The following is a 24446-nucleotide window of genomic DNA, read 5'->3' as shown; positions in this document are numbered from 1 at the left end:
AAAATGGGCGAATGCCGGAAAACGGCAAATTTCGCGGGCTTTATGCCAAATATCGCGGCATTTGCAGAGATCGCGGGATTTTGCGATTTTTTTTTTTTTTTTTTTTTTGCAAATCGCGAAATCGCGATAAGCTGGAGGGTCTGATTGGGCCAGTTGTTAATTTTAAAAAATAAAAATAAAAAAAAGGGAACGGGGACCTTGTCAGGAGGCAGCTTGCACCAGCCCATTTTTCCTGTTAGCATCGCCTAAAACTAAACCAACTGCTACCCATGAAAGTGGGGAGAGAATATGGTGTAATGGCCAGAGCTGCCAACTTCGGAACGGGGGCACCACGTTTGAATCTAGACATCAGCTTAACATCCTGTGTTTCAGGCAAATCACTTATTCTTCACGTAAATGAATGTGTCCTAAACTGGTGCTCATGAAAAGCACTGGTGTTGATGATTTAGTTGCCGGTGCTGAGCACCGGCAACCACCAGCTCAAATTAAGCACAGTATTTGGCTATTAATTAATATTATGGTGAGTGTGAATTTGTCCCTTACATACCTGTTGTAGGTTATGTGGAGGATAGTATTACCTGTTGGTATACATGTGGATGCCAGTGTTACCTGTTGCTTGACATCTGCAGAATGCAATTGCTAGTTGCTTCGGATGTAGAAACTTGCATTTTTCGCAATACTTGAAGTTGGAGGAACCACTCCACTCGACAGTCCTCAAACGGGAGAATGGGAATGTTCCCTTCAAAACCAGAACACTATCTGTGACAGATTGTTGGATCTGCCAGGTTCTTCTGATTTTCTGGTAGGGCTCGAGTCTGGGTACCACGTGGGTGGACGGCAACCCCCCACTTATTTTATCGGGAGCTCAATAACTATAAACTGCAACTGAATGCAAGCACTTTTCGTGACGTCACTTCCTGTCGTGACGTCAGCGCCCCCCACTTCTTTTTTTAGGACTTGTTCCCTGCTCTCCGGGGTATATTGGTTAGGCAGTCAAAGCTTGGCTCAGAGGAGGTGGTCAAGAACCTCTGTAGCTGATGTCACTGGTGCAATAAAGAGAGGATCTCCCGTGTTATTTCATGCAAAATAATTTGACCACTTGCATAGCGGCATGGGTCTCACAGTTGAAGAAGATCTGTGGTAAATTGGCATATTTCCACCGGATAAGGTTTATGGTTGTACTGTGACTTTTTGCAAGTTGAATATCTCAAGACCAAAGGACCAAATGGAGAAGTGTGGCTCACTGGTTAGAGGAGGCAGACCTGGAAGCAGAGGTCAGCCCGGGACCAGGGTTCAATTCCCGGCTCGGCGGGGTCTTGAGTCCTAAAATGTCCATGGACTCGACATTTCTCGCTCTGGTGCCTACTCGATTCACGGGTTCACACTCTGCGACTCTGGGCAATAGCTTGCTTAATCTCCACAACGGCCCCTCGCGGCGGGATGCCTGGCTTTCACCTTGCGGATACCCTGCCGGGGCTATCTCACAGGGGAATCCCAGGACGGGTTCCCTAAGCAAGCGCTTAGAAACCGCTCGGTGATTTGCGCTATATAAATTCCTGTACAACACATACAACAAAGGGTGTTCTTTAAACCAGTGTCAAACAAGGTCTGAAAGCGGGTCTTTTTTTAACAAGTTTGTCTAAGACCTGAAAGGTGGCACTAGGGTCAGAACCTGGCCGTTTTTTTTTTTAAACTGGCATGACCTACATTCTCCAGCGCCAAGAAACCGCGTGGTGTATGTGCGCTTTATAAATATTTTAATTTCAATTTCAATGTTACTGTCTGGGTCAGTACAAAAGGTAGAGAAATCACCTGAAGCTGTTTTTTCATCATAACACGCTTTAAAATACCAGATGGAAGCAGAAAGCGCTTTAAAATGTGTAATAGAGCTGTCTTGATGATCTGCGAGTAGCACAATATCTGGATTATTCTGCTTGTGGCGATTAAATCATCTTAATTTGACTCTTTACAATTTGGACTACCGCTGGGCAGAGGCGTATCTATCGGTAGTGCAGCAGGTGCAGTGGCACTGGGGACCAGGGCGCAAGGGGCCAATTCACCCAAATTAGCGGCTGTGTGTGGGAGGTGGTACCAATCTCCTTGCTCACATTATGAGAAAATACTGTCTTCTAAAAACAGTGTAATTACAGCTATTTGCTAATTAAATGTGATTGATTATTACGGCAGAGTATTCAAATGATTTCTATGAAAAAGCAACGCTATATGAATTTATTGTTATAGGGGTTTCCCTTGCCACTAAGACATTTTTTAACCAATGCAATTAATTTGCTTAAAAACATTTATTATTTGCTCGCTTTTTCGGTGTCGGTTTTTCTCGTGACGGCATGTCTGTGCATCCTGCATTACCGTAGTCTTTGAGTGACTTCTGTTACCCACACAGAGCGGTTTAGAAGCCAAGTGCGACCACGATGAGTTACACTGTCTTCGTGACGGCGCTTTTCTTTTACAAGCCGCCAAAACTCCCGAGTGAGTTTCCTGGCGCTGTGTCATACAGAACCAGCCCCTCTGCGACTTCCTGGTTTCTCGGCGCTGCTCTCACTGACAAACTGGAGAAGGCGGGGTCAGCTGTCGTAGGGAGGAACTCACTCACTTCTCGCCGGCTCCCCGTTTACTCAACTGACCGCTCGCGAGCCAGACATGTCTGCAGGGACAAAAGCCGGCCACTGAGCTCAAGTGGAAGTGGAAACACTGTTCATGCCCCCTGCACCGTGAGATTCTCTGCACGCAGGGACCCGTCTTTCTCGCTCCCCTCCTCCCCCGGCGAGAGCGCTTCAATGGAAGCTTATTTCGGGCGCTAAGAGTGGAAGGGGGAGATATCAGGGGGGCAGCTCGCCCGGTCTGCCTGCTGCATTAGGATGTCCCCTCTCTTCAGCTGGGTGGCTAAGGTATGACGTTTCTTGGGTTTAGTAGTTAACGTGTTTCTGAATTATTTAAGTTGCGCATGCAATTCACATACACTGGGTGTAGACCTATAGGAAAATTGTTAGGACTGGCTGATTTAAGATGCAGCGTATCGCTTTTTAATTCACTATATTTCCAGAAGCTTTCGTGCTTTTTAAACCACTTTAAACATTGAGGTTAAATGAATTGTTGCCTGTATCGGAAGACAATAAAGTAAATACAACGCCGCTATTTTTCTATTATCTGTCAAGAAATGTGTAAACTGTTTTGATGAGATATGGTAACCGCAGAGCAAAGATGCACACAGATCACTTTGCCATGATGCACAATGCAGATTAACTCTGTCGCTGCTGGGGTGTTATCGCACTTCTGAGTCTGAGCTTGTTTTTTAAAAGTAGACTATAGGTTGTTCAGGCACACGTCCTCTTTGTTATCTTAGTGCACCCATGCAAACTATTTTTGATCGACATATTCATGACTATGTATTGGTTCTAAACTTCCAGCAATATCTCATTGCTGCCCGAAAATATTATGCAACATGTGGAGATACTTTCTTTTTTAAATACATTTTCTCAATGTTTTGTGGTATTTCTCAAATGGACAGACCTAAACCCTGGAAAGCTAACCAAGGCAATGTAACTCTGAATGCCTGGAATTCAGCAATGGCAAATATGTGTGGGTTTTTCTAGGGGACGTCATCTGCACAGTCCTTTTATGTAATATTAGTGCAGACCGCTAAATTATGTAAGCATTACTTTTTATGGTGCACTGTGCATTTGATGGTGGATATCAAACTCAGCACTATATGGAAAGTATACAAAATATACAATTTCTAATCCTGTATGGCTCAAGGAATCCGTTGGTGCAAGCCAGATAGAGCATGGGTATCTGGCTGGCCTGTAAAACACTCTAAACATGAAACATTTCAGATTTTTAAGCAATTGTTCCCAAAATGTGGGAATTCCCTCCAGTCTTCCTCATGCAGGAACATATTTCTGCCAAGGTATGGTCCTCCCACTTTGGTCCTCTGGGTCTTTTGAAAATGGTGGAGCCACCATGTACGGGGTTTCCATGGTGTCAAATTGCCCTCAGGCAATAACTAGATGCAGTGCATTTTGTACATTTGGAAAGCAGCTGCAAGAGACATTCCGGATTAGGATACCTCTCTTTTGGTCACATATATTAACCTAGGATGTATGGAAACATACACAACTACATGTAAGTAACATCTACACAACATAAGGAGTCAATTTCTGTATGCCAGAATGACCTCATGCTGAATCCCTGGCCAGTACAGCACTCTGAATAAGACATCAGAATGTGATTTTTTTTTTCTCCAAGTGTGATAGTTTCCTTCAGTCTTTCTCACACAGGAACATATTTCCCCCCAGACTTGACTCAAATCTTTAGGTCTCCTGGATGTGGGGTGTCACACATGGGACCTCCAGAAACACATGTGGGGTTTCCATTGATTTGAGAACGGATCCACACACTAGGCCGCATGGAATATTTTTGAGGGGAGCAATTCTAAGGATGAAGCCTTCAGTATTTGGACTATGGATTCGCTCACCACTCAAGGCAGTCTACCAGCCGCAGGCCTATAGGATTATTAGATCATTGATGAGGTTTGCATGATTCTCAATCATGCTTTATTACTCCAGCTCTCATTCAAATGACAATGTATTGTAAAGAAAGAAACAAAAAACAACATTTTCTTTTTTTGTGATGGAAAAACTGCACAGCTTCAGACAAGTGGCAAAGCTCCTAACATCTAATGTTCCCTCAGTTCTTGCAATAAAAAACAGTAGCCCTCATGTGTAGGTGGACTTAATGTGTGGAGAGAAATAGATGAAAACTGACCTTGTGAACACCACATTGCCCTAAACTAACCTATCACATGATCGCATATTTGTCGGCTGTAATAGGTACAAACACACACATTGGTGCTGCCCTTATTGGTAGAAGTGTGGGAACCCTGTATGGTGGACTTCATGCTGTTCCTTGTACACAGTTCAGAAATTTGTGTCACAGAATTGCGAGGACATCTTTTTCTTTTTAAAACCAGTATTTGACCTATGCAGGGAATTCTGGGTAAGAAAAATTGGTTTACCCTTGCTTAAAAATCATTCAGCCGAACAAAATGTTCAAGATAACTATAGACCAATATCACTACTCCCTGCTTTTACGCAAGCATTAGAGAAATTTGTAAACCAGTAACTTTTACAAGATCTTGAAACTAATGACCTACTGCACCCGAGCCAGTCTGGGTTCAGACCCAGTTTCAGTACTGAGACGACTCGGATGAAAGTCACTGAGCACATCAAAGGAACTTTAGAGGAGGAGCTTGGCGGGCATCCGTGATGGCCGCTTGAGCACAGCGCTCTCCGGACCCTCGCCGCTCCCGGCGATTTATCCTGACTAGATCCTGATTTCTTGTAAGAATTCAAGTAGAGGACGTTTGGCTGATTACCCTGGCACTTTTCGGAATTTGCTTTGGATCTCGTACTCCTGAGCTACGGTGGTCTGAACTTTTGGGCTCCGCCCCTGAGGTGCGCCCGGGACGGGGTGCAGATCTGTGGCCGTCCTGGAATTGAACAACAACGGCAGGAGATCTGGCCTTGTGAGACCCCCTTCCTGAGTTTCGGTTTCGATTCTGTCTCGACCTGTGCCACGAGTGTGCGTATCGCGCTTGGCTGAGACTTGGAGACAGTTCGGACACGGGGCTTTCCTCTTGTCTATTTGCTGGTTTGGTGGCCTCCTCCCGAGTTGAGCCCTTCTTTTGGCTGTACTTTTGATCCTGAGTTTTGGGTGTTTGGCCCGTCGACCCTGGTGGCTTGTCCCGTGACGCATCTTCAAAATGGCGGGCAGAGGGGACAGAGAAACGCGCAAGACGAAAACACCTCTGCGCGGAGCGCCGGTTCAGACGAACGTCATGGACCGTTATACTCAATCTAAGGGGTCCCCCGGAGCTGCCCTACCTGGCCACAGTACGGCGTCTGAACGAATTTTGGAAGAGTCGGCGGAGCCTTCCCTACAGGATATCATGGGCGCCATCTCGGGAGTGAGGGAATCCACCGGCCTTCAGTACGAGGCCTTGGCCCACAAACTTGACACCGTGGCCATCGAGGTGAACCTGATTCGTGCTGATCTCGGCAAGACGAATGAGAGGGTGCAGTCATTGGATATTAAATCGTCTAGCCTCACGAAGGACGTCTCGGAGCTCCAGACAGAGGTTGGGAATCTTCGTCGGGTGAACGACTTCATGACCCGACGCCTGGAGGATTTTGAAAACAGGGCACGTCGCTGCAATGTTCGCCTGGTTGGTGTACCGGAAAACCCTGAACCCCACTCTGTTGATCTCCTGGTTGAGGGTCTGATTTTAAACCATCTTGCCCCCTCCGGGCTTACCAAATTTTTCACGGTTGAACGTGCACATCGTGTCCCGGGGGGCAAAGTTAAACCGGGTGCTCCGCCAAGGCCTATTGTGGCTAAACTGTTTCATTATAGGGATCGGGACGCTATCCTGCAGGCCTCACGGGTGAAGGGCCCGGTGGCCTTCGAGAATGCCACAGTGAACTTCTACCCGGACTTCTCCCAACAGGTTCAAAGACAACGGATGGAGTTTCGTGGTGCTAAGAAACGTCTTCGAGATCGGGGTCTACGCTATGCTATGCTTTTCCCCACCAGACTTCGTGTCGAGTATAATGAGCGTACTCTGTTCTTTGATAGACCGGATGCTGTTAATGACTGGCTGGACTCCTTGCCTGACCGTCCTCCTGAGACTGAATCTGCCGCTCACCCTGGTGGTGCCGAAGGTGGTGTGGAGATCTGATTGTTTGACTCTGATGTCTCGTTTTGAATACGTTCCCAGGAGTGGTGGCCGGCGTACCTCTGCAATGTGATTATTTATTTTTTGTGTGTTGTTTCTTGCTCTTACTGTAGTCTGGGGGCGGGTGGAACGGAGACCTTTCCTCCTCCGGGGTCTTTGTGTGGACTAGGGGTTATGGGGCGACAGGCACACTGCAGGTTGGGGTGGCTCTTTAGCTTTTTGCAGGGGTGCAGGGTGGGGGGTGTTTCCTTTCAGCTTGGGGGAGGGGGGATGGGAAGTTCTTATTTTTTTGTGTGTTGTTTTCAAGGCGAATTGCTTCTGTCTTTACTGATGTTTCTGATGTCTAGCTCTTGGATGGGGGGTCCTGGCTCGGGTGGGTGGGATGGGGGGTAGGGGGTTGAAATTTGTTTCCTGGAACGTTAATGGCCTGGGAGATCGCATCAAGCGCAGTGTGGTGTTGAAATATATAAGACGTTTGTCACCGGACATTGTTTTCCTGCAAGAGACCCATTTGATTGGGAATGTATGTAATGCAATGAATAGATGGGGCTACAGCCTTGTGGCACACTCGGGGTTTACTTCAGGATCCAGGGGTGTGGGTATCCTTGTTCGTAACTCCCTCCCTCTGGCGATAGATGAGGTGATTCGGGATGACCGTGGGAGATATATTGTTCTGGTGGGTAGATATGAGGGCCGCACCCTGTCCCTCTTTAATGTTTATGTCCCCCCAGGCTTGCAAACTGCTACTTTCACTGATTTAGGCCGTGTCTTGTTGGGCCTTCCTGATAGTGTACTCTTTCTTGCCGGTGACTTTAATTCAGTGCTTTCTGGCCTTCACGATCGCCATCCCCCCAGGGATACCCCGCATGCCCAGCGTTGGTTGGGTGGGTTTTTGGATACTTTTGGCCTTGTGGACTGCTGGCGATTGTTACACCCTACTCAGCTTCAATACACTTTTCACTCTGGTGCCCATGGTAGCCTATCTCGGCTAGATTATTTCCTGATGCCCGCTGCCCAGTCGTCGGCGGTCCGTGAGATTATACATTTGCCAAGGGGCATCTCTGACCACTCGCCGCTCTGGCTTCGTTTTGAGGTTGGGATAGAGGCAGTGGGCCGAGTGGCTCCCATTAACCCATGGTATCTCTCCTCCCCTGAGACTCGTGCCCTCTTGCTCAAGTCCATAGATGCTTATTTCCTGGAAAACGAGGGGTCGGTCCCTTCGGCGGTGTCCCTGTGGGAAGCCTTCAAAACTGTGATTCGTGGACAGGCCCTTTCTTTGATTGTTGAAGCTAAGAAAGCCGGGAAGAGGGAGGTAGTGGACCTCGAGGGGGAAATTTCTGCCTTGGAGGACGAGTTGGGATCTGGTGTCACGCCTGAGAAACTTCATGCCCTGGGTCTAAAACAGTTTGCATATAAATCCCTAGTTACTGACGCTGCAAAAGTGATGTTTCGTGAGCAACAAGGCAGATTGTATGATGTTGGTGATAAGGCAGGTAAACTCCTGGCGTGGTTGGACAAGAAAGAAAGAGCTAATCGTGTGGTGCCTGTGATTCAGTCTGCGAGTGGTGAAAATGTGATTGATCCGATCGCCATTGTAGATCGTTTTGCGGAACATTTCCGTATTGTGTATGCTCCTGTGTCTGTGAGGGATGTGGCTGACTCTCGCCTCCTTTTGCGTGATATTGCATTGCCCTGTGTCTCTGATTTGGACCGTATCGCTTTGGACTCCCCCTTTACGGTTGATGAAATAGCTACTGCCATTCGTTCGCTCCGTTCGGGCAAGGCGTTGGGTCCAAATGGTTTGCCTATTGAGTTGTACAAGTTGCGACCCGATAAAATGGCGCCATATCTCCGCGATATGTTTTTGGAATCACGTGAGCGTAACCTCCTTCCCTATGATCAGCGTTTGGCGACGATAGTCGTCATCCCTAAAGACGGTAAACCTCGCGACCTTTGTTCCTCATATAGACCCATCTCCCTGTTAAATGTTGAACCCAAGGTTCTGGCGAAACTTTTGGCGACCCGACTCCTATCGGTTCTTGGGGACTTAGTTCATCCGGATCAATCTGGTTTTATCCCGCATCGCAACACTGCTTTGAATCTACGTCGTCTTCACGGCGTGATAGCGAGGGCGGGGCTACTGACTGAACCGGCCATTTTGGCGTCCTTGGATGCCTCCATGGCCTTTGATACTGTGGAGTGGCCTTATTTATGGGCGACTCTTGAGAAATTCGGTTTCGGGTGCGAGTTTATTAGCTGGATTAAGTTATTGTATGCGGAACCTTTGGCGCAGGTTGTTGTGAATGGTAGGGTGTCCGCTCCCTTCCCCCTGGGCAGGGGCACCCGCCAAGGTTGCCCCTTGTCCCCGCTACTGTTTGCGCTCGCCCTTGAGCCGTTGGCGGCCTGGCTCCGCTGGGAACCGTCCCTTAAAGGGATCCGCTGGGCCCCGGACTTCGAGGACCGAGTCTCGCTCTATGCGGACGATATCCTCTTGTATCTTACCTCCCCTCGTAAGTCTTTATCTGTTTTATTTGACGTTCTTGTGTCCTTTGGTGCTAACTCGGGCCTCGTAATCAATTGGACCAAGTCCTGTGTGTATGTTTTGTCTGGTGTCTTGCCTCCATTACCGAGCAGGCTCCCTCTTCAGGTGGCCCGGGATGGTTTCAAATACTTGGGAGTTTTCGTTACTCTGGACTCGTCTCTTCGCTTTGATCGTAATCTCCTTCCTCCGTTGCTTCGACTGCGTTTGGACGTTGCTCGTTGGCGCAGGCTTCCCTTGTCTCCCCTTGGTCGGGCAGCCCTGTTTAAGATGATGTCGTTACCGAGGTTTCTTTACGCTCTCCAGAATTATTATGATCCTGTCCCTCAGTCCTATTTTCGGGAGATTGAGACCCTTCAGAGACAACTTGTCTGGGATGGACGCCCGCGTATTGCTCTTGCTAAGCTTTCCATTCCTTGGTATGACGGTGGCATTGCACTCCCCGATATTAAGAGGTATTATTGGGCCTCACACTTGTCCGCTATCAACCACATCCTGTTCTCGCCGGGTAGTAATCCGGCGTTTGAGATGGATAGACTTCAGCTCCCGGGAGGTGACTTTAACAGAGCGCTTTACTCTCGCCCTGCTGGGCGCCATCTTGTGGGTCCTACGTCGATTGCTTTGGCGGTCTGGCGGGCCGCGACTCGGAGCCTGGGCTGGGAGGATCGCTTGACGTTAGCCACGCCGCTTTATGCTTCCGAACGTCTGGGCGGTCTTTGGTCTACCAAGGGTTTCGATCGCTGGGACATGATTGGAATTTCTAAAGTGGGAGATGTGTATTCCAAGGGCTCTGTGCGAACATTTCAGGCCCTCCAGGCTGAATATGGCTTGAGTGGTCGGGAATTCTTTCGATACCTACAGGTTAGGCACGCCTTGACCGCTGTATTTGCTCCTGGTGAGATTCCGCCTGATTCTTCCCCCCTTGAAGACCGTGTCCTTGACGGACATCTTCCTGACAGCACTATCTCCCTGATTTACAAGAAACTGATTAATAATCGGACTGATCTGTTGGTTCGACTCCGGGAGGCATGGGTTCGTGATGGTTTGGAGCTTGATGACGAGGATTGGCAGTCGGCCCTCTCTTCTCCTAAAGTGGTGGCTATCCCGGCTCGTCTCCGTTTGGTCCAATTGAAGATCCTTCATCGGGTGTATGTTACGGGACCTCGTTTGCTTGTGATGGGTTTTTCTTCCGATGGGTTGTGTAAGCGTGGATGTGGTTTGAGTGCGACTTTCCTACATATTCTTTGGGAATGCCCGATGGTGGTTGCTTACTGGACGGCTGTGCTTGAGGTTATGGCTGTGGTGACAGGGGTGTCCTTGTGTCCGGAACCTCGTCGTTGTCTTTTGAATGTTTGGGAGCCCACTGACTGCTCGGTGGCCCAGACTAGGTGGGCCACCCTGGGTTATATGGTTGCGAAGCGAGATATTGCTCAACTTTGGGGGGCCTTCAAGCCCCCTGAACTATCGAAATGGGAAGACGACATGGATTGGTCTATGTTCCGTGAGAAGACTGTCTACGTGGCTAGGGGCAGACCCAGGGCATGGACTAGGGTGTGGGGTCAATGGAATGAATATCGTGGTGCCATCTGTACTCCTCCCCTTGTGGATGACATTGAGCTTTCCCGGTCTCCTTAGGCGAGCGTTCTTGGAACCTTGCATATAGGGGTTGTGCTGGTTTTCCGGCTCCCCCCCCCCCCTTCTTTTTCTCCTTCGTGCCCCGTCCCCCCCCCCCCTCCGGGCTCTTTGGAGCTTATAGCTTTGATTCCATTTTTGTTGCTGTCCCCTCCCGTCCTTTGGGCTGACCTTCAGTAATACACTTTCGCCTTTTTTGTGTGTCTGTTCTTTTTTATAAAACAAAATCTGTTTTTGTTCTGTCTATTATATGGAGTATTGCATTGACGATTGATCGTTACCGCTACAGAAGTGTATATTGTGTATTTTCTCCTCTTTAGCGGCTGGCCCGTGTGGTTGTAGGCCCATCCTTGTATTTTATTGCATACTCAAATAAAGGTTTTTAAAAAAAAAAAAAAAAAAAAAAAAAAAAAGGAACTTTAGAGAATGGCCTTCGATACAGTCCCCCACTCAAGGTTGGTAGCCTGATTCCAATCAATTGGGATTGGTGGAACAGCCTTGAAGTGGCTTTCTTCCTTTATGGAAGAGAGAAGTCAGGAAGTTTGGTTCCCCCCTCCTTGTCTTCAAAAGTGCATGAGTTGTCAGTCAGTGTGCCTTAAGGTTCGGAACTTATCCCCACTCTATTTAATGTTAATCTCACACCCTTAGCTCGGTTAGCGTAGACCTTAAGGGCTAACGTGATTTCATATGCTGACGATACCCAGTTATTGTTTACCTATTGAAAGAGAGAGGAGATTGCTGGTGAGGCTTTTAAAAAAATGCCTCTCACCCGTGTTTCACTGGATGACCACCAATCAACTGAAATGTAATGCAGACAAAACAAAAATATTATTTTTTCGGCTCTAACTTGCCAGACTCATTGCAGATCTTCTGGCCGAAGGAAACCCCACTCCCTGGTCCTCAAAAGGATACAGTTAAGAACCTGGGCATCACATTTGATGGCATACTCTCCTTTCAACCACAAATTCAACCAGTGGTTGGCTCTTATTTTGGCATGCTATGAACTTTGAAAAAGTTTCTTCCCATACTTTACTTTTCCTCTAAAAAACGGTAATTCAGGCTTTGATAATGTCCAGACTGATCTATGGAAATTCCTTCTACTTGGGTCTCCCAGACTACCTTCTTAACAGACCTCAAGTGGTCCAGAATTCGGCAATTTGAACTCTCCTTAGCCTCTTCTCGAGATCTAACATTTTCCCACATTTAAAGGCTCTCTATTGACTTTCATAAAAAAAAAAAAATCTTTTTTGAAAACATTAGTTCTTGTCCACAAAGCACTGCATTCCACGGGGGCAGACTACCTCAGGGAAAGGATGAAGGAATATGTCCCCTCTAGAAAACTACCACCTTACACCCGTCTGTTGGCTAGAATCGCCAAGATTTCTCAAGCGAGAATTGGGGGCAAGTCTTTCTCCTATCTCAGGGTGGTAGCGTGGAGTAAACTCCCTTTGGAGCTACGCACAACAGCTGAGATATCGGTTTTTAAGAACATTTTTGAAAAACCTGGCTGTCCCAACAAGAGTAATTTTACTGTCTCCTTCTATAGGTAGCCTGGAAGCTAGCGCTGGGGCTCTGTGGAGTATCTGTTCGCTTTACAAATCCCATCTCATCATCCTCATCATCATTAATCACATGTGCTTTTCACCCCTTCCTACTGGAGCCTGAAAACTTACCTGAACCCACACTCTCTTTTCTTAAGGGTGTGGCTGTTGTAGGCTCTGTGCTCTGCTCTTTTGCAGTCCGGATCCAATGATATCAGGAGACATTGCCCTAGATTTTGACTCTATTTCGTCTAAGTGTTGTTCTCCTTTGTCACTGCTCTGTAGTTCTTTTCCACCTCATGGCTGTCTCCACCATCTCTGTTTCGGTTGCTCTTTGCCTCCACTCCTTGCCGCTGCTCATACCTTCTTGTCCCCACTTCCATCTTTTCCTTATCCCCACTCCATCTCTGCTCCTGCTGCTCTTCTTCCTTCCACTCCTCTCCACTGCAACACTTCGTCTCTGTCTGCCGAACATTCACCAACTCCCCAAGATCATTCTTTAAATATGCCTCCTGGGTGTAGCTCCTTTCATCTCGAGATTAGCTGTCTAGTTATCCCCGAAGGGAGTCAGTGGCACATGGATCCTGAAAGCAGTAGTATTGCCAATGCCTCGACTTATTCATGCAAGTTGTTAGACACATGCTATAAAGGATATTATTTTTACATCTGGCGAGTCCCAGGAGGACCGCCTTCTGGGACATGGCTGATTCACAAATATTTTATTGTGAGTATGTGTGACTCATTTAAAAAAGATAAATATTTTATCGATTTTTCCAACTTCAACAACAGTAGTTGACACAGCGTACATTAGCATGCAGTAGCTTTGTTTTGTTACATCACATATGATTTGAAGATTACAGTGTCTCAGTTGCACGTACAACAGGTGTTACTGAGTGGTAGTGGTCAGGAACTTCACATGGTGCAAATCCCCATATCTGTTTGAGCATGTATGAGGAATCACTGGACTACTGTGTATTGATATTGCATTATGAGTAACCTGTATCAATTAGCTGTGTTCGAGTGGCAGTACGTGAGTAGTACAGCTGACAACTTTGGGAAAGAGAGTAAAACTGTGTGGTCAATTGAAGAGTCCCATCCACCTTCCAATGCGGATCTCGCCTACTCTACCCACGTCTACTGCCCTGTCGTGTGGCCCTTTGCAAAAACGTGCACTTGAGTGCGATTATTTGTCGCATCCTCTCCGGTTGAGTGCCTTCGGTTAGAGTGAAGTATGACTAGTGTGTGTGCCATCATTCTGTTGAATTGGGTGCTTGCGGGGTCAGATCTGTTACGCTTGCGCCGTGCTGCAGCGCCGTCAACATCGCATCCCAGTTTGCAGAGATTGGAAGTTTTCTTCGCGCCAGATTGCTATGCTTTCCGCCTTGTCCCATGCAATTGCGTAGTTTCTCCATGTCTGTAAGCATGGGGGGTCGGCTGCTTTCCATCTTTTGGTAATTAATCTCTTGGCTGCCACTATGCCTAGGTTTAGGAATCTGGAGGTTACCTTGGTGCTTCGCGTTCTGCGGAATTTGTGCAACAGGTATATTGGTCAGACGAAGTGTATATTGTGTGCAGTGCAGGTGCAGAGTGTATCTGCCTCTTCACTCCCGTATGTGCTGAGGCTGTTGCAGCTCCAGAGCATATGTATGAGATCAGCATCTAGGGTGGCACTCCTGGGGCAGGCAGAGTCTGCGTGTGAGAAATATCTGTTCATTTTAGCAGGCGTGAAATATGCTCTCTGAGTGATATAGTATTGTATTTGCCTGAATCTAGGGATATTCATTGGACTGGCCAGTACCTGCACCTATTGTGTGTCTGAGAGTTGACGGCCCAGATTGTGTTCCACTTATGCCGGAAGGGGTCCAGGTTGATCGCTGCATGTTGCCTAAGTGAGGCTGCGAACCATCGCGTGAGGTGCCTGCCCTGCCCCATGGCATGTATATATTGCATGGTGAGGTGTTTGTAGCTCAGTTGTGAGATCACCCCATTTCACCTTGAGTGTGGTCACTAACAAGAGGTGTAGGAGGAATTGGCCTGGGGGGAACCCCTCATCTGCTATCATTTCCGTATAGGGAACAAGCTACCCCTCGCGGTATAGGTCTCGAAGGGATTGTATGCCTGCTTTGTGCCTGTCCTACAGCTTAGTGGCTGTGAGTGCCGACCGACTCCCAGGGTTCCTTCTAAGGGGAGCGCGGGGATGTAGGGTATTATGTGTGTCGAGTTACGAAAAGACTCCTACGGTAGCATCTGTACACCACGTTGAGCATCAGGGGCTATGTGGATCTTGTTTTTGCGCCGGGCGTTAGTGCCTGTGTAGTTCTGGTAATGTGCGTGGTGGGTGTGTAGTTGGTGTGTTATCTTGTTGTCAGTCTGCCATCCATCAGGGTATCCACTGCAGTTGGGCTGCCAGGTAATAATGTTCAAAGCATGGGGCCGCTAAGCCTTATTAGTCTGAGGGCAAATATAGCTTCTTCATTGCCACTCTGTACCGGCCGAAACCACATATGAAGTCTCTGATCATCTTCTCTAGAGCGACAACGAAGGAGGGGGGGGGGGGCACATATATAAGCAGATTTGTAAAGTAGTAACGGAGTCTCTGTAGGGTCACCATTTTTACGAGCGCTACTATGCTGTCACGGCTAGTGGGAGTGTGCTCCAAAATTGCATCTGGGATCTGGTGGTTGTTAGCGCCCTGCCTAGATTACCATAGAATAAATCCAACGGTTGACAATAGATTTTTATGCCTTGGTATATGAAAGTATATGCGCTCCAGTGCACCCTCCCCCCCATTAAGCTCAAGGCCCGAGATTCCCTTTTCCGTGGGCATACAGGTTACATTTACCGATGTTTACCTTCAGTCCAGATATGGTCATGAAGTCCTGTAGGGTCTGGGCCAGTTGCTGGGGCACGTCGTGTATGTCCCTCAGGTAGATTAAGAGGTAGTCCGCATACAGTGACATCATATGCGCACTGTCGCCCAGAGGGATGCCATCATTTAATTGCGTCCTTATTGTCTCGGCAAGAGGCTCTATCGCCACTGCAAAGAGGAGGGGGGACAACGGGCAGCCCTGCCGCGTCCCTCTCCACACAGGGACTGTATCTGACACATATGGACCCATGTTGACTCATACAACCGGTTCTGTATAGAGTAGACTGGTCAGTTTTAGGAAAGTGGGGCCTAGTTTATACTTTTCGAGTGTCCCGAGCATATAGTCCCACACCAGGGAGTCGAAGGCATTCTCGAGATGAAGTATGAGCCCTGGTCATGCGCTTGTGGAATCAGCTGCGACCCGAAAGAGGCGACTCAGATTGAGTGAAGTGCTGCCGGATGCACGAAGCCATTTTGGTATGCGTGGACCAAAGTGGGAACCACCTGTGCAAGTCTATCTGCTAGCACTCCTATCTTGTAGTCTGTGTTGAGTAAGGCAAGGGGTATGTAAGAGCCCATGTCTGCGGGGTCCCTGTCAAGTTTTAGCAAGGACACCAGGTGTGCCTCTTGTAGGTAAGGAGGGAGTAGTCCTGTCTCCACTGACGACTCCACCGCGGTTTTGTAAAGCGCATGCAAATGTTGTGTTCGCTATACCTGGTACACCTTGTAGTACTCCACCGGGAGTCCGTCTGGTCCTGGGGTCTTTTTTCCGTGTCCAGGGACGATATTGCCTCCCTAATCTCCTTTAATTCGATCGGTTAATTCAGCATCTCGCTTTGCGTCGTCGTCACTTCAGGCAGCTGTATGCAGTCTAGAAACGTTGTGAGGCTTTGTGTATCACTGTACCCCTGGGATTGATACAGCGGGGCGTAATGTTGCGTCATGGCTGCGTGGATGTTGCGTTGTGTGTGCAACGGGTTCTGCGTCAGTGCGCAGTGTACCTATTGGTCTGTGGGCGTGTTCCTGTCGACTTAGCCAGGCCAGTAACCGGCCTGCACGATCAGTGGAAGCATGTGTGAGCAGTGTAGTTATGGCAGCGGAGGCATTCTATCACTTTGGCATGCTCTGCGCATAGCACCTCTAGGCAACGCGCATACTTGCTCCCACCCTCCCCCTCAGCTTCATGTCGTAGGAGTTGCGTTTTTTTTTTTGCTAAGGGAATTAGACAGTTGTCGGCGTATGCTCCAGGTAGATCCCAGGCAGCGTCCTCTCATTACTACCTTAAACGCTTCCTATTCCACTAATGTGTCGCCTTCTGTGCCTTCATTGATCTCGAAATATTCGAGGATTGCCGTTCCGTGGGTTGAGCAGAATGCAGGGCCTTCTAGTGCTGCGGTTTGGGGTCGCCATGCAGGGGCTAGGGGCCGCTCAGCCTGCCAGGTGAGTTTCAGTAGCAGGGGGGTATGATCGGGCTGTGTCCGGCCAAGGTATTCTGACTGCTGAACTAAGGGGAGCAGAGCGGGTGAGCCTACTATTCGGTCCAGGTGAAGTCCATGCACCGTGGAGTAGTATGAGTAGACCCACGCGTCGGAATGGGTTCGCCATATATCTAGCAGTGCCCAATGGGAGAGCCAGTTAGCGAGGGCATGCCCGTTGGATGCTACTGTGATTTTTGTTAGGGGCGGGAAGGACCTGTCTAGGTCTACATTGAGCACTGAGTTAAAGCCCCCCCAAGAAGCCATGGAATTCCGTTCCAGTTAGCTAGTGCTCCTGTTAGGTTACCTAGAAAGAGGGGTTGATTTACATTCGGGGCATAAATGGAACCAATCAGCATAATTTGGCCATTGAGCTGCCCTCTCACCATTGTGTATCTAACCTCTGGATCGATCAGCACCTCTTCACTTATAAATGGTACTCCGGCTCTCACCCAGATAAGGTTACCCCGTGCGTGGGCTGAGTAGGTTGTGCCATAGACTTGGCCTCACCATCTCCTGTGCAAGAGTTTTATCTCTGCTTGGGACATGTGTGTTTGTCGAAGTAGCGCGATGCCAGTGGACCTGCGCTGCAAGTAGGCGTATATTGAATATTTACGCCCTGGCACACCGCGTAGATATTCAATATACGCCTACTTGCATACCGCACATGTTCCACGAGATTAAGTTAACTTGCGCCATGTCCAGTCATTGTGTCGGCCTGAGCATTGTAGGGCGTGGTAGGTCATGGTGTGCTTGGGTGTGCTCCAAAATGATACCGTTAAGAACAAGGCACAACTGTAATCAGAACCGTGCATAACTGTCAAGGGCGAGTTCAAGAGGGATGCTCGTCCAAACTGGGATAGCCAACTATGGAAACGACTGTGTCAGTGCGACGTTTAATGTGGGTATATGTGGAGTGTGGCTAGGTGGGTTGCTGGGCACCTCGGTGCTGTGGTCTAACTGTGTCTTCCCAGCCAACCAATTATTTGAGGAGTATGTGCGTGTCGATCGCAACGCCGATTGTGGCCCCATGTGTGCGCTGCTCGTGACTATGTGTGAGGCGGTGTTGCTCCACAATAGGCATGCAAACAATCAGTTGACCATGATAAGATAGTCAGCCATGTTAGCGGTTACATGCGTGGATAGGCTACTACAGAGTTCAGTAGATTCGCAGAGCGTCATGCCATCTGCGGTGTGACATCCTGCATCTGGTAATCTTCGGGATCATCCAGCCTGGAGGGTGTGGAGTCATCGGTAGCAGAGGATCTAATAGCGTTCAAGTTCCCCCATCAGATTATTGGCACACCCTTTGCGACCACACGTAGACTGGCGGAGAATAATAGGGAGTAACTAAGGTCAAGGCCGTGGAGCTGCCGCTACACCGTAGCATATGCGCTCCTGTGACGTTGCACTTGCTCTGTATAGTCAGGGAATATCATGACCTGGCTACTGCATATATTGATGTCTGCCCGCTTGCGGGATTCACGCAAGATCGCATCCCTGTCCCTGTAGTTGAGCACTTTGAATAAGAATGGACGCTGGCGGGCACCAGGGGGTGGAGGGATGTTTTGCGCTGGCACGCGGTGTGCCCTCTTGACCACGAAGTGGGGCAACCGCACGCCAGTAGGTAGTAGTTCTCTGAGCCACCGCTTAGTGTATTCCTCCGGGTTGCGTCCTTCTTCCCCTACGCGGACATTGTTGCTGCGTGAGTGCCTCTCTGCATCCTCCACTCTGTCCTTTAGTGCATGCATGGAGTTTATGAGGTTCTGTAGGGCCACAGTGTGGCTTTGTGTGATGGGGTTGAGTTCCGCAAGTGATTTCTCTTGCAGTTGCACTTTTTTTCCACAGCTTGTGATCGTCAGCGCGTTGTAGGGTGAAATCGGAGGTGACTTTGTCAATCTTGGACTCCTGTGAGGAGCAGGTTTGGTCCAGGGCGGATCCAATCTTCACCACCACCGCCAGCACTGAGTCCAGTTTGGCGGGGAGTGATGCCTGTGGCGTCTGTACTGTGTTTCCACCTCCATGGGCGCCAGCTCTGTGTTGCCTGTGTGCGGATGGGGCTTTTTGCTTATTTGTGCGCAGGCAGCCCATTACTAGCTCCTGTGCTGTCGGCATATGTTGGAGAAATGCAGCAGCTGTATGTGGCCACGTGGGACTCTGCACTTCAGTTTTGGCCGCACCGACCAGTGGGGTTGTTGCATGTTGGTGGCGGTGGGTACTGAACAGCATAGGCAGGAGTGAGTATCTCGTGCTTATCCCGCGCTATGACCTTTTTGCCGCAGGGTGCATGGTTCTGACGGGGTTTGTGGCGATATCTCGTTTGCTGTCTGGACGCCACTCTCGTCTGCGGGCTTAGGATCACTGGTGGCCCTCATCTTGTAGTCGCAGTGTAGATGTGTCCGCCCGTGGGGGCGCGAGCTCAGCTGACCCCCTAATGAGCTCAGCTGACCCCCTAATGAGGCATGTCTTTTCTTCTAGGGGTTGTCTGGGTTGGACGCTTCGCATGTGTGGGGTGTGCTGTGCCTGGGTTGCACTTGGGAGTGTTATGCCTCGGGCACGGGGCGAGTCTGCACTGCCTCCTCGCTTCGCCTCAGCTCTTCTCTAGCCAGATTGTGCACAATGTTGCCCCCCGCCTCTACGCCTCGGTCAGGCAAGTCTTGTACATCGCAGGGCAGGAGGGGCGAAATGGGGTTACTACTCACCTCCGCGCTGGCTGCGGTGCCCTGTTCCTTGGTGGGGCCGGCGCGACTCTGCTCGATGCTTTCCTCATCTGTGGTAAAGTGGAACGCCATAGATCTGGAGGTACAAGGCCCCCGGGCTCCCGCTGGTGTGGGACCGCCGATCCCGCATAGGCCGCGGACAGCCCCTCTGGAGCAATCACTGCTCCAGTACCTGGATGGGAGGGCCCACGCTCCCACGACGGCTGCCAATTTACATTTCGCCCCTTCCTCTGGTGGCACTGCGCTGTGGGTCTGCAGTCTACTGGGCCGCACTCATGGCTTCGCCTCCTGTGTGTGTGTCGCCACCAGTCCCCGGGGCGTCAGCGATGTAGGGCCACGATCAGTGACTGCTGCCGTTTAATAGCACGCTCACGCCCCAAGTGTGTTAGAATAGCATGGGATTATAGGGTTTGCAATGATAAATGAGGGTTTACAGACGAAGCTCTAGCATCTCACATCCGCCATGTTGGCTGGCTAGCCACGCCCTCTGTGAGTATGCGTGACTCATGGTACAAGACTTTGTAAATCGGGCCAGATATGCTCAGATTACAATGTATAGTAGTGACTGACAGAAATGTTATTTATCAACACCCCCTTCTTTGCTTGTAACAACTTCTTTCTTTATCAAAATGTGTGCGTGGGGTGAAGCAGTGTTCAATCTGATGTTCATTCAACCTATTAAAATGATTTCCTGATCATCCTGAGAACTCCTTAGCTAACTGTAATGTTCTGAGAGGGCCTAACCACAAGACAGCTAATCTTGATTTAGTTCTTGATTTTAATATAGCAGTGAAATATCTTATCCCTATTCATTTTCTAGGTCTGACCGTACCATAATTATTTGACTATTTCCTGAAGCAAACTATGCCAACCAACAAATGCAGAGACTTTTCAGAAAGAACTTTTGATTTTCATTACGCCAATTTCTGTATCCGAATAGGTATTAGCTGCAGTCCTGCTGGTATATAAGATCAGTGAAATTCAAAGATGAAAGTAGTTTGAAAACTATTAATACAACAAGGTGGGAAAAGAGTAATGTAATCTTAGTTCTTTGTAATCTGACCTTCATCTTCCAAATTGTACATGAAAAAGAATGGAGCAGTATTCAAGTAAGACCACGTGCTAAGATAATACAATGTGATGTAGGAAAACTATACAATTAATTGATGACTGTGATGACAAAAGCACTACCTGGCTTACCAAATAAATTATATCCCAAACTGCTCTCTTAAACTCCTAACACCTATAAAGAGCAGCTCCTTAATTTATTGACAATCGCATTATTCCAACATACAAAATAGGCTATGCAATCCTATGTCTGCTTTCTACATATAGAATATTTCAAATATTTGAGAGAGCATAGCTAAATGAGTTTCATCTAAGAAAATCTACACAGGGGCTGTTAATTTTGTGAATCAATGGCGAATGCCAGTTTGTTATTTTTCTTTACTTTTACTTCCTGAAATCCTACAGATTATGGCTGTCAGGCAATTGGGTTTATCGCCAGCTATTTCTTTCTTCGGAGTATTTAAATAGGCTGTTGACTGAAAGTCTGAGGAGCTATCATTGATGATCAATACCTTCATACAGCCAGAATGCTAATCTGATTCTCTTTAAAAGGCTACTATTACAGTAAAGTGTACAGTAGATTCTTCTATGCTCATACATTTTAACCTAGTTTCTAAAATTTCGATAAATGTCTTACCTATTTACATGTAAAGATTATTGAGTCCGAGGTTACGGCACAGCCCCATGTCTGTATAGAATCCACACAGTTGCTCTCGGACCTCCAGTCATTTTTTAACGTACTGATCGGTCAGTCGAGAATGCTGTTAGTAATCATGGGACTGGTACATGGATAGAAATGCTACACTTAAATTATTAGGGTGGTGGCAGCTTTTGACACTATGGACATGAGCATTGTGTTTGATTTGACTAGACATTTTGGAAAGGCAATTGAGAAACATCAAGCTGTACATTGACCTTTTTTTGTGGCAGAGGTTGACAAGTTACAGTTGGTTAGGTTTATCATGGTCATCTGTTTGCTGAGATCCACAATGCTCAGCCTTATCCCTCGATTAAAAAAAGGCATATTTACTTTTTTCTTTGCTAATGTGTGGCCGTGGTCTTCTGCGCCAACTTTAGGTTAATTTCAAACAGTTCCTACTGGATTAGCATCTTACCTCGAAGGCTTGTCAGATAGGAGTAGAATATTTTGAGGCATTCCAGCTATGCATGCAGTATAGTTGATTGCCACTAAATGGAGACAAGATGGTAGTCCTGCTCCATGTCTGTCCAGTTACCCAAATTCTCCATATCTGTGTCGTATACCATTGTGAGCTGCTCCTGTTCATGTGCATACAGGCTAAAACACAACAGTGTTCTTTGGCTGTGTTTTTTGAATCTTTTAAAACAGAGGGTGCTCGCAGTCATGAAGGCATTTCATTTTCGCTAGCATATGATGGTAAGGTTGTGCCTATTTTTGAACAATGCACATAGGACAACTGTTATATCCAGTTCTTTCTTCCACAGTATTGTGTAGCCATTTCTTTCACATTTGTCAATAAGTGGCCGTCTTTTACAACAATGCAATAATTAAAATGTCTGAGCATAAGAAATATTTGTATCTAACTTCATGTTAAAAAAGGTTAATATTTAAGTGCTGGCTACCAAATAGGGCTGAGTGTTAGGAAAAAATATAGACACCCATTAATGCTCTGTCTCCAGCCTACAGTTCTATATTCCTCCCATTTAGACCAATTGTAAAAGATTGCATTCCAATTTAGGTTCCAATATGTTTGAGGGGACAGATCTATGTAAGTTGTGGAGAGATACTTTGGAATTGTCTCCTAAAATGTTTGAGAGAAATCTTTTTTCTCCAATTTCATACACATGTGAAACCTCATCCGTCTCAGATCTTGTAATGTGAGGTAGGTACTAGATTTTTCAGGATGTATAGAGATGATGCTGTTTTATTATTTGATATGCTAGAATTTATTTGGATGTACCTCTATAATAAATACATAGACTGTAAATCTACAATTGCGTCCTCGCATACTTCTCTTCAATGTGACATGCTGTTTTCATATTATGACTTTTATATATCTTGTTTGTTTTGCACCTTGTAGGTGTGATTGTACAGTAATACTCATGTGCTTTATACATTTGAAAAAACGCACTGCCATGCTTTTTGGAGCAAGGTACAAGATAGGCAAAGATTTATAATTCTAAATGATATGTCTCCGGGGTGATAAACCCAAAGCAAAAACATAACATTGTGCAAAAGCTTGCAGTATTTTTAGGTCTGACGTGTGTATATCACTTGCACCATTCATGTTGAATTCACTGCTTACTGAAAGGGGCTTTGAGGTGGCCTCCGCGAGCCATTGGCTTAATTTGCTCCTGAACCTTTGAGTCCTGTGGTGCTTGTGGATTCAATGGCAAGCATTCTGTTCTGTGCTTACTGTAAAAGGCTTTTGGTTAGCCTACATGAACCCGGTCTTCCTTTGCTCAGGGAACTTCAGCCATTGGTTTGAGACATTCACGACTCGTCCAATCACGACTTGGATCAGTGCACAGGAGTACTGTATTGTTAATGTTTTTCTATTGGCTTTTTGAGTGTTTTTGTCTAACTGCATTAGAATGCATGAACTATTTTTATGGAACTGAGATCAGTGTGCTAGCGGCCTGGTAGCAATAGACACTAAGCAAAGAAAAAGCAAGTGAAAATGGATTATAGATAAAAAAAAGGATTTATTTTTGCAGCATCCATTTTTTTTTCAGATGTTTTTTTTCTGAGCTTGCTTTGCTCCCCAGTAGCAAATTGGTTTGGCGTTTATAAGTCGCACACACGCACCTGATCCACACATCATACAAACGTAAACTCAAATGGCTTTTTTAATGGCTGTTATTCAGTTTGGCCAATCATTGATGTCCTATTATTGCTGGGAGCTCCTTTTAACCAAGCATTTATGAGGGCTGTCCGAATGTGGTACTAACCAAGGCAGTAAGTTAAAGTGTCGGAGTAGAGAAGTAAAATGTAAATTGAATTTGAATTACTGAAGTTATATGTTATAGCCTTGTTCTTTGCACAGGGTGCTCTCAATAAATAAGTGAAGACTTAGATATGTGGAAAACATTTAAGAAGTTAAAGTTGCAGGTTGGTAGATTTCTAGTTTAGCAATCTTCCCAAGTGACTATTTCTCTGACCCATGATTCAATATGTATTTAGATTATTAGATTCATGTTTTATGATCTTTGCAAACTATGTTTCCTTTTGTTGTTTTTATTGTATCTGGAAAAGTTTGCTGCTTCCTGTATCAGAACTGCACTTTTGTATCATTATGTCAAGCGTGCACACAGTATAGAGAAAAAATACTGGGCCCTGATGGACACCAATACATTTGGATAAAACTTTTATTGGTATAGTCTCAATAGCATGTACATAATCTGCAAGAAATATTACATTATGAAGTACATAATGCATATTCTGGGGATTGATTTTTATTGAGTAAGTCACTGTATGTGACTACTTTTAGCTTTAGAGGTTAAGTGCAGCCATTGCTCTGATGTGAGATGTTTCTTAGGCAACACTGTTGAGTATAGTATTTATCAAATCATTTTTATGCACATATTAGTTTATAATCAAATTATCTTCCAGCGATTCATGAAACCGGATATGTAGCAAAGCCATGCAGTATTCAGTAGGTACATAAGACCCCCCTGAGATGAATTGAGTGTGTCAAGAAATAGGCCTCCGATTAACCATCCTTTGCCTTCAGATCTACATGGAAGAGAGGAGGAAAGGTCACGGCACTCTAGACCTGCACTGGTTTAACTGATGTTCTAGGAAATATAGGCAAGAGGGCGGTAGTGCACGAACTGGGAACCTGACCTCCCTAGCTCCCTTTGTATTTTGG

At 47.0% G+C, this 24446-nt stretch overlaps 1 protein-coding gene across 6 annotated transcripts in view; it reads left to right on the top strand.

The window, feature by feature from the left end:
- TBC1D1 (TBC1 domain family member 1) overlaps positions 1-24446 on the top strand; it is a 990385-nt gene that overhangs the window by 326160 nt on the left and 639779 nt on the right. The window contains exon 1 of one of the 6 annotated variants that reach the window (XM_078678351.1): positions 2570-2906. The exons of 4 other annotated variants lie outside the window; for them this stretch is intronic. In XM_078678351.1, the coding sequence (XP_078534477.1) occupies positions 2877-2906 (30 nt within the window). In that variant the 5' untranslated portion in view covers positions 2570-2876. Of the gene's footprint in view, positions 1-2569; positions 2907-24446 lie in introns of those variants that run through there. One more of the 6 variants, XM_078678349.1, reaches the window with a different exon arrangement.

Source organism: Lissotriton helveticus, chromosome 2_2 (assembly GCF_964261635.1).
Source record: "Lissotriton helveticus chromosome 2_2, aLisHel1.1, whole genome shotgun sequence".
Classification (NCBI taxonomy): Eukaryota; Metazoa; Chordata; class Amphibia; order Caudata; family Salamandridae; genus Lissotriton; species Lissotriton helveticus.
The sequence above is the reverse complement of the archived record's forward strand: the minus strand, read 5'-3'. Positions and strand labels throughout refer to the sequence as shown.